General features: G+C 46.1%; 1 protein-coding gene across 4 annotated transcripts in view; it reads left to right on the top strand.

Moving 5' to 3' along the window:
• The first annotated feature begins 7,861 nt into the window (after positions 1–7,861).
• The window catches only part of POC1B (POC1 centriolar protein B), a 97,862-nt gene continuing 96,712 nt past the window's right edge, over positions 7,862–9,011 (top strand). For 2 of the 4 annotated variants that reach the window (XM_030323354.2, XM_030323351.2), the window contains exons 1-2: positions 7,864–8,109; positions 8,771–8,855. In XM_030323354.2, the coding sequence (XP_030179214.1) occupies positions 8,095–8,109; positions 8,771–8,855 (100 nt within the window). In that variant the 5' untranslated portion in view covers positions 7,864–8,094. Of the gene's footprint in view, positions 8,110–8,601; positions 8,856–9,011 lie in introns of those variants that run through there. The other 2 variants (XM_030323357.2, XM_030323352.1) reach the window with 2 other exon arrangements.

The raw sequence follows: 9,011 nt of genomic DNA, 5'->3' as shown, positions 1-9,011 counted from the left end.
ACTCAGCCTCTAGACACACAACTGGTTTATTGCGTCTTCTTTCCAAGTCCTGCATAGGTGTTCCAGCCCTTCCCATTAGAATGTGGGGTGCCTACCATCTCTTGTCTTGTGGCCTCAGCAGAAACGGAGACAGAAAGGGTGGGAAGTCTCCCTCGGCAGCATCCTAACCTTTATATGCACCTTACTCCAGGTAGAACTGGGGTGGAGACAGATCTCACACAGATGTGCGTTAAAGTGTTGGTAGTACATCAGTGTACTCTATTACATCAATTCTTCTACCGAACTGTAAACTTTGAAAGTCAGTGATCCAGTCGGGTGGACAGAACTGGAAACTCGTGGACCAGAGTCAACTGGCTGAGGGACCTGGAGAACTTATTCTCCAGTTCCTGTTTCCATAGAAGGAGGGGCTGCCTTGGAGGAATAGTCCTGGCCTCTCCCCTTTTGCTTTCCTTGTCCTGGGGTGCAGTAGGCTCGAGGGGGGTGAGGAGTGGGGGTAGAGTTTTCCCGAGAGTTGGGAAGAGAGTGGGGGAGCCCACTCAGCTCAGTCTCTGCCACTCTCCCCTCTCTTCACATCCTTCTGTCTGCAAAGTGGGAATGTTCTCGTTTGCTCTCTTGGCTGTAGGGTAAACTCTGCCTTGTTGGGGGGGAAAGCTGGGTGGGGGAAGAGGAGGCTTAGTTCAGTTGAGGAGCCTACTAGCAGCCCTGTTTGGCTGTACTCTTAAGCCAAATCCTTCACTGTTGTATCGTCAGTATCATAGCTGACGTTTGACTTTCATCTACAGGTCACAAACCTGTAGCATTCAGCTGCTTCTCTATTCTGGTGGGAAAGAGAGGTCTTCGCTAGGCCTCACTTAAATACCATCACAAGCTACAGAAATTATTTTTTTCCCCACATAAATCTTTAAAAATTTCCAAATCAGCATACAACTTTAATAAAAAATATTTATCTTCATTTTTGAGAGACAGAGAGAGCAAGAGAGAACTCAAGGGAGTGAGGGGCAGAGAGAGAGGGGAACAGAGAATCCAAGCAGGTTCGAGGCTCCAAGCTGTCAGCACAGAGTCCAATGTGGCGTTTGAACCCACGAACTGTGAGGTCGTGACCTGGGCCAAAGTCAGATGCTTAACTGACTCAGCCATCCAGGTGCCCCGAGCATACAACTTTTAAAATTAGGGACATTTTAACTGAAATCTTGGATTTCTAGCTTATCATAATAATTTCAATGATTGCTAATCCTGGGGCTGCATGTCTCATGGAAACCATTCCCTAGATGCTGTGCAGCAGCTCCCCCTTTAGAAGAGGCCTGCACTTTCCCCTTCGCCCAGATTACCAGCTCGCTAGAGTTGCTAGATTTAGCAGATAAAAATGCAAGATGTCTAGTTTAAAGGTGAAGTGCAGATAAACATTGATTTTATTATTCTTAGTGTAAGTATGTCCTATATAATTCATGCAATTCATTTACGGCACCTCATACTGTATCTGGCAACCCTGTGGTCTACCCCCTGCCCCCATCCTTGTTATCTGCTTGGGTTTAGAAGGTAAGTAAGTTTCCTACCCTTGTACCCATTTTTACTTATCGTTGTATGTTTAATACCTAATATACTTCCTGGAGCCTGGTGGTGTGCTCAATCAATAATGTTTGTGGAATATAGTCTGGGGACCAAAATTCTGTCCCATAAAGAATGTCACTGAGTCTCATCAGATGAATAAAAAGTGGTAACCTCTTGCTGAGCTCATCATGAATAAAGATTACACACTTGTGGTTATTCCTGGAATTCCTGACCATCGGCTTGTGGGCTTGACTGGGTCACTCACGGAGTTGGGCGTGTCCAATGAGCCTTTCTGGAGCCCTGGTTTCCCATCTCTTCATGGAAGGAATTGATCAACTTGCTCTCCAGGATCTCTAGCAAACTGGATGTTTCTGATTTCTTTCTTGTTTTGTATATTCATCACAGAAAAAAGATTAGCGTGTGCAGAATTTGACATCGGTATTTGTCAGCAGCACCAGGAGAAAAGTCAACTAACGATTATGTAATTGGTGATGATGAATCAGTGGACATATGAATAGATTGCTGTTTCATGACCCAGGCGCTATCTCAAGAACTTCTGATCTAATACAGGAAATTGAAGCATAGAACCTTAGAAATGTATACAGCATACTACTTTTTTTTTGTTTGTTTGTTTTTTGTAGTTTAAGATGTCATTAACTGACCCCCACCATGATTTGGTAACAGCTACTTAGAGGGAAAATATATAAATTATCCCATCTCAAGTGAATTCAAAAACTAAAACAGTGATTATTATTATTTTTTGAGTACAGTTGACACACAGTATTACATTATTTTCAGGTGCACAGCACAGCGATTCAACTTCTCCATACGTTATGCTATGCTCACCGCAAGTGTAACTACTATCCTAAAACCATGATTTTTTAAATAAAAAGTATGTCTTATAATGAAGAAACTTTGCTATATATGGTACATTTAGGGATTGCTAATTATCTGAAACCTTGTGAACACCAGGAGATCAGGCCATAAGGGTGAATCAACATTTACAGAGCACGTATGTGCTAAGTGCTTTCATTTAAATCGAGGTTTCTCAACCTCAGTGCTATTGACATGGGGCTTGTCCTGTTCATAGCCAGGTGTTTATCAGCACCCCTGAGCCCAGTCTACCAGATGCCAAAAGTACCATACCCCTAGCTGTGACAACCATAAGCGTCCCTAGACATTGCCAAATGTGAGGTGGGGGTAGGGTGTCCTAGTTAAGAACTACTGATTTTAATCATCCAATTGAATTAAATAATTCACAACAAGGCAGTAGAGTAAGGTCTCTGAAATCTTCACTGTGCCAAGGTCATGCTCTTGTCCATGCAGACCTGGGTAGGAGCCCCCTCCTTTGTCACTCTGGTTCCCACTTAGCCTCCTGGCTGCCCAAGCAGTGTGGCCTATGCCAGATGTCTCACCAGACTTGACCATAAAACAGTTTCTTCCTGTGTCCCCTCTCGTGAGATTCGGACTGAGTCTGTGGGGCTGCAGAAGCTAAGATATCACAGTGCTGTTGTCTGGCCTGCCTCCCTCTGCCTTCTCTGATGAAAGGTCTTGACTCAAACCTTGAAAGGGTCAGGAGACAGAGGCGTAAGAATCTAACTCTTAACAAGCACTTACTATCTGCCAGGCAGCAGGTGGTAATTCTACCTATATTATCTCTGTGTTGCTAAATTCTAAAAGGGATGGCTCTCCTTTCTTTTAATGGAAATGAAAGGTTTTGGGCTACTGTCTGAGCTCTTGTAAGGTATATGTAGGTTCACAACCCTCTCTGAAGCTCTCCTGGTGTAAGGTGAAACCAGCTCCCATATGCAGAGGGCAGGAAGACACCCAAGAAAGAGTCAGGTAGGTGGCAATTATAATATCAGCAAAGGGAATTTACATAAGTGAATAAAAAGTGGTAAGGAAAAGATAAGAGGCTTGTCTTGGGTGGTAGTAGGGTAACGGGATCCCTGGACACGTCCTCCAAATCTTAAAAGCTTATAAAGAGGCCCTAGCTGGCTTGTTATATATACCATGCAGGTGTTTTCAACATCACATCCCCCTCTCAAGGCTCTGTCCTTGGAGCATCCCTTGGGAGTGGGAGAAGCAAGCAGAACTCACTTTGCAAGGACAGCGGAGAGGGTGAGGAGCCCCTGAGTGCCCAGGTCCAGCTCACTGCTCGGTGTACAATGTGGTGATTTGCTATTCGACTTGAAATGCTCACCACCGTAAGGTTGGTTAACACATCCTCTCCAACGCATCATTACCATTTTGTTTTTATTGTTGTTGGTGTTATGGTAAAAACGTTGAAGCTCTACTATCATGTCAACTTTCAAGGATCCAATACAGCGTGAGGTTGCCTTTACATTTTGTTTCCGCTGCGCAGAAGCTTTTTAGGTTGCTGTAGTCTCATTAATTTTTGCTCTCGTTACTGAAATGATCTGGGAGGCAGAGGAAGAGGGCGGCCTGTAGCAGGGCAGAAGACATAAGGACAGAAAGATGGGAAGATAAATTCTATTGGGAGGATACCATGGATAGGATTTGGAGACTGAATGTTGATTGAAATAAATCATTGGTGGTGTTCAAAACAAAACCAAAAAAAGGGTAATGCTTTCATGATTCAAACAGATCTGGTACTTCCTTTCTAGGTACTCTCCTATACTCTGGAGCAACCGCCTGCAAACAGGCTACAAAGTAGTTTCATTCCAAGTAACCACACAGGAAGGTGAACAGTAGATGGCACTTGTGTGCTATCCCTGAATTTTCAACCCTCGAAGGCAACCAACCCAGGAATGACTCCTGCTAACATAAAAACAAATTTTTATAGTGCTCAAGTACAGATGGTCAGTTTCTAATCTGAAGGGAATCTGGAAAAGGAGAGCTAATGAAAGGATCAGTTTTGTCTTATGCAGTACCTTGCCCCCAATGATAGCCTATAGATTTTTAAATTTTGTGGATTATTGTGGCTTTCTTCCAGATTAATAAATTTACCATTTGGGAGTGGTCCTAAATTATTGTGACAAGTGCTATTACATGAATTCAAGCAGGCTTGAGGTTAGGAAAAAAAAAAAAAAAAATATATATATATATATATATATATATATCCCCAACTTTGGCCATGTTTCTAAATATCTATCTCTGACATTTTGCTGGTTTGCAAAGGTGAGGAACAACAAACAAAACAAAATCAAATCAAATATGGAAAAGAACCATGGGAGGGGCCATTGGACTAATAAAAGAGAACAGTGGAATGGAAACAAAGAAGTTCCTTTTGGTGGGGGGGGGTAAAATTTACTGTTAGGCTAGGATACAGAATTTTACATGTTTGCAATATGCCTGCAACCATGCAAAAGGCATCAGGACTTAGTAACTAAGAATGGGGTCTGGAGGCACCGACTAAAATCTGCACTGCCTAGCTGTGTACCTGGAGCAGGTAACTTGATGTCTCCGCACATCAGTTTCCTCATAGAGGAATGCACATGGTGATTAGAGCACCTCTCTGACAAGATTCTTATGAGGATTGAATGTCAAAATTTGCAAGGTACTTAGAAGAGCATTTAGCATGTAGTGAGCACACCATAAGTATATGAAAAAAGTATTTTATTTAAAAAATTGTTTAATTTTTTTTTCTCTTTCCTTTTCTTTTTTTTTAGTTTTGAGAGAGAGAGAGAGAGAGAGAGAGAGAGACAGTGTGAGCAGGGGAGGGGCAGAGAGAGAGGGAGACAAAGAATCCAAAGCAGGCTCCAGGCTCTGAGCTGTCAGCACAGAGCCGGATGGAACTCACAAACTGCTGCTGCAAGATCGTGACCTTAGCCCTTAGCCAAACATGAAGACTGCTTGACTGACTGAGACCCGCAAGCGCTCTGAAAAAAAAAAAAAAAAAAATAATAATAATAATTAAGTCTACATTTAGGTAATGGCCCAAGAGGTGATGTATTTTTTGATAACTAGAAAAAAAGCTTAATTGTATTTTTACTAAAAGACTTAGAGAAAAATCTGTACTTTAAAACTTTTCTTTTGAACTAGTTTCTACATTTTTACCTTATTCCTTTTCTGGTAATCTGCTATACCCAAGATCAGACATATCTTGGCTACGAGAAATAATGAGGTCTTGGCCATTCCTCAGAGTTTCTAGAATTATTATTTTTATTGTAGTCAAAAATACATTAAAATAAAATGTAAACTTTATTCTTAAATGTACGATTCACTGGCATTAAGTACATTCACAATGTTTTGGACCATCACCCATCTCTATTTCCAGAACATCATCACCTCAAACAGAAGTTCGGCTCTGATTAGACAGTAATTCTCCATTCTCTCTTATCCTCGCACCCGTGGCAGCCTCCATTCCACTTTCTGTCTCTATGAATCCAACTAGCCTTTGTGTCTAGCTTATTCAGTTAGCATAATGTTTTCAGATTTCACTCACGTTGTGGTATGTATCAGAATCTCATTCCTTTTGGGGCGCCTGGGTGGCGCAGTCGGTTAAGCGTCCGACTTCAGCCAGGTCACGATCTCGCGGTCCGTGAGTTCGAGCCCCGCGTCAGGCTCTGGGCTGACAGCTCAGAGCCTGGAGCCTGTTTCCGATTCTGTGTCTCCCTCTCTCTCTGCCCCTCCCCTGTTCATGCTCTGTCTCTCTCTGTCCCAAAAATAAATAAAAAACGTTGAAAAGAAATTAAAAAAAAAGAATCTCATTCCTTTTTATGATCAAATGACAGTCATTGTATGTCCATACCACATTTTCTTTATAGATTCACTGTTAGACATGTGAGTTGTTTCCACTTTTGGACTGTTGTGAACAATGTTCCTATGAACCTTGATGTCCAAGTATCTGTTCTAGCCCTTGCTTTCAATACGTTTGGAGTTATATGCCTAGGAGTTAATTTTTTGAGGAACTGCACAACTGTTTTCCACAGAGCTACAACGTTTTACACACAAACCAGCATCCAGCATTATTTTTAAGCATGTCAGATGTCAGTCTTGTTTGTTTGTTTGTTTGTTTGAAGTCAAACCTAGTCTGGGAATAAGCAGCAAAGCTCAGAGTCCTGTCACAGTTTGTTGGTAAGTTGCTGGTATCGACACTCTTGATACATCACCTCCTAGACTACAGCAATGTTTCTCAATGTACACAGCTAAGACTTCTTTATTATATTTATAGAGCCCCGATCCCACCCTATGCATGTTGAATCAGCATCTCTGGGAATGGGGTCCCCTAAATGATCGTTATACATACTAAAATATGAGACTCAGAAACCTAGTCTGTTGAGTTCCTGAGGGCAGTGAAAATGTCTCAGTCACCTGCGTACCCCTCAGAGCCAAACAGGAGATAGTCAGCAAATTTATACTTGAATTGAACTAATACTGAAACCTAAAGCTATTTCCTGTCTGTTTAATTGCTATGTGCGGTGTTTACTAAAACTAAATTCTATCACTAGACAACTAGAGAACCCGCAATTAAGGTGTGTACTATACCTTTCATTTACATAGAATATGTGTCTTACCGGCTGTGGTCTATTACGTCATTTTTTTGCTGCCAAGAATGTTTATTTTATATGTAATTTTCAGCCGAGTCTTTCATGCTTTGAGGTAGGGGAAAAGAGAATATGGGTTTAGAATTGGAAGATCTGACTCTGTAATCTTTGACAATTATATGTAAACTATCTAGGAATCAAGTTTGCAATTTGCAAACGTTGGTAACATTTTATAACTGCATCAGCGCCATGGCGTTGCCGAAACGCCAATGATATTGTGTGTAAGAAAGCCTGCTATACAAATGGCTATATTACTATGTAGCCTAATAATTTAAACAAAACAAAAAGTTTCTTTCTAAGGCTTCCTGCAGACTTTAAACTTGTTGCCGAGGAAATTGGCTGCTCTAAAGCATACACTAACGAGCAGATTAGAATAGAAACACATAGCAGAAAAAACATTAAGTAGATGCACAACATTCATTCATTCATTCATTCATCTCTCCAGCATTTATATCACGAAGGGTATTGTGTGAAAAATAGTGATTAAGTAAATTAAAATCTGTCCTCCAGAGGTTTAGTTCCTGTGCGTATACGAATACTTAGCAAGCTGCCCCACTTCAGACCCAAACTCCTTTCCCCAGTCATTAAGCTGTCGGGGTCCCTCTTCAAATTCCTGGGCGCTGTCTCTTTAACGTGTAATCGAACTCCGATTGCATCGATCACAGACTCCTTGCCCTCTCCCTCGCCTCGGTTTCCTTGCCACCGCGGTGACTGCCCTCTTTCACGGTTTCAAGCCGCGGGCAGTGCGAGTGTTAGTAAACGTTGGCTTTCGTGCATTGTCACACCTGACCCTGGAGCGTCCCGCCTGCCTGCTGGCCTGGGCACGGTTTCCTCCGGCGCGGGCGCCGCCTCGGGGCTCGACTGGCCACGCCTGGAGCGCGGGGTTTGACTGGGTCGCCGTTGTTGTAGTGACCGGGAGGCGCCGCCGCTCTGGGCAGACGGTTCCGGGCGCCGCACGGTCCCCCCTTCCCGTCCCGTCCCCTCCCTTTCCCCGGTCCCCCCCGCCGGCTGGAGCCCGGCGCCGGCCGCTCCTCCCATGGCCTCCGCCCCGGTAAGGAGGGGCTGGGGGGCGCCTCCCCGGAGCTGGTGCCGCGGGGCCGCGCTAGCACCTGGCGGGAGGTGGAGGCAAGCGTCCGCAGCCGGGTGCTGAGCCGCTCGCCCCGCGCCCCCCGCCCCGGGGGCGTCCACGCCTCACTCTCCGCTCCGGGGGATCCCTGGATCCCGGGCCGGAGATCCTGGCGCTACCTGGCCGGATCCCGGGCGCTTCTCCCGGCGTCCCGGAGCTCGGGACGGAGCCCGGGCAGCCCCATGGCCCCCAGAATTCTCGGAGGGTTCCAGTGGAGCGCCTGCGTCAGAATCACCTGGCGGGTTTGCAAAAGCCCAGGAGCCGGGGCCCCGCCTCGTGCCGGTGGCTCCGGCGCCGGGGCCCGGGAACGTGCATTCCGATGAGCCGTCCCGGTGGCCCCGCGCGGGCGCCCGACTCTGGGGAGCGGCCCGAGCGGTGGGGGCGGGCTCCGCGCGGGCGGCAGGCGCTCGGCCTCGCCGAGTCGGGGTCCGAGCGGGCGCTGGCGCAGGGCCCTCGGGCTCCGCGGGGCCAGCGCCCGTGTGGCGGTTCCCGGGCCGGGCCCCGGCGGAGGCGGCCGCGCTGACCCCGCGACGCCCGCGTCCCGACGGCTGCACCTGCTTTCACAACCCGACGACTTTCTTCCCAGGAGGACCCCGTTCTGGAGCGGTATTTTAAGGGCCACAAAGCTGCGATCACGTCCGTGGACTTCAGTCCCAACGGCAAACAACTTGGTAAGTTGCATTCTCTCCCCCTCTTTGTGATGCGGCCAAGGCTCAGGTGGTCGGAAACCTTGCCTCCTGTCCACGCGGGGCCGCGGGAGAGCCCCCGAGGACCCGTGTGGGGGTTGAGAGCGCCGCAGCCTCGGGCACCTGGGTCGTGCCCGTCCT

This window comes from Lynx canadensis, chromosome B4 (assembly GCF_007474595.2).
Source record: "Lynx canadensis isolate LIC74 chromosome B4, mLynCan4.pri.v2, whole genome shotgun sequence".
NCBI classification, from domain to species: Eukaryota; Metazoa; Chordata; class Mammalia; order Carnivora; family Felidae; genus Lynx; species Lynx canadensis.
This window is presented reverse-complemented; position numbering and strand designations above follow the sequence as displayed.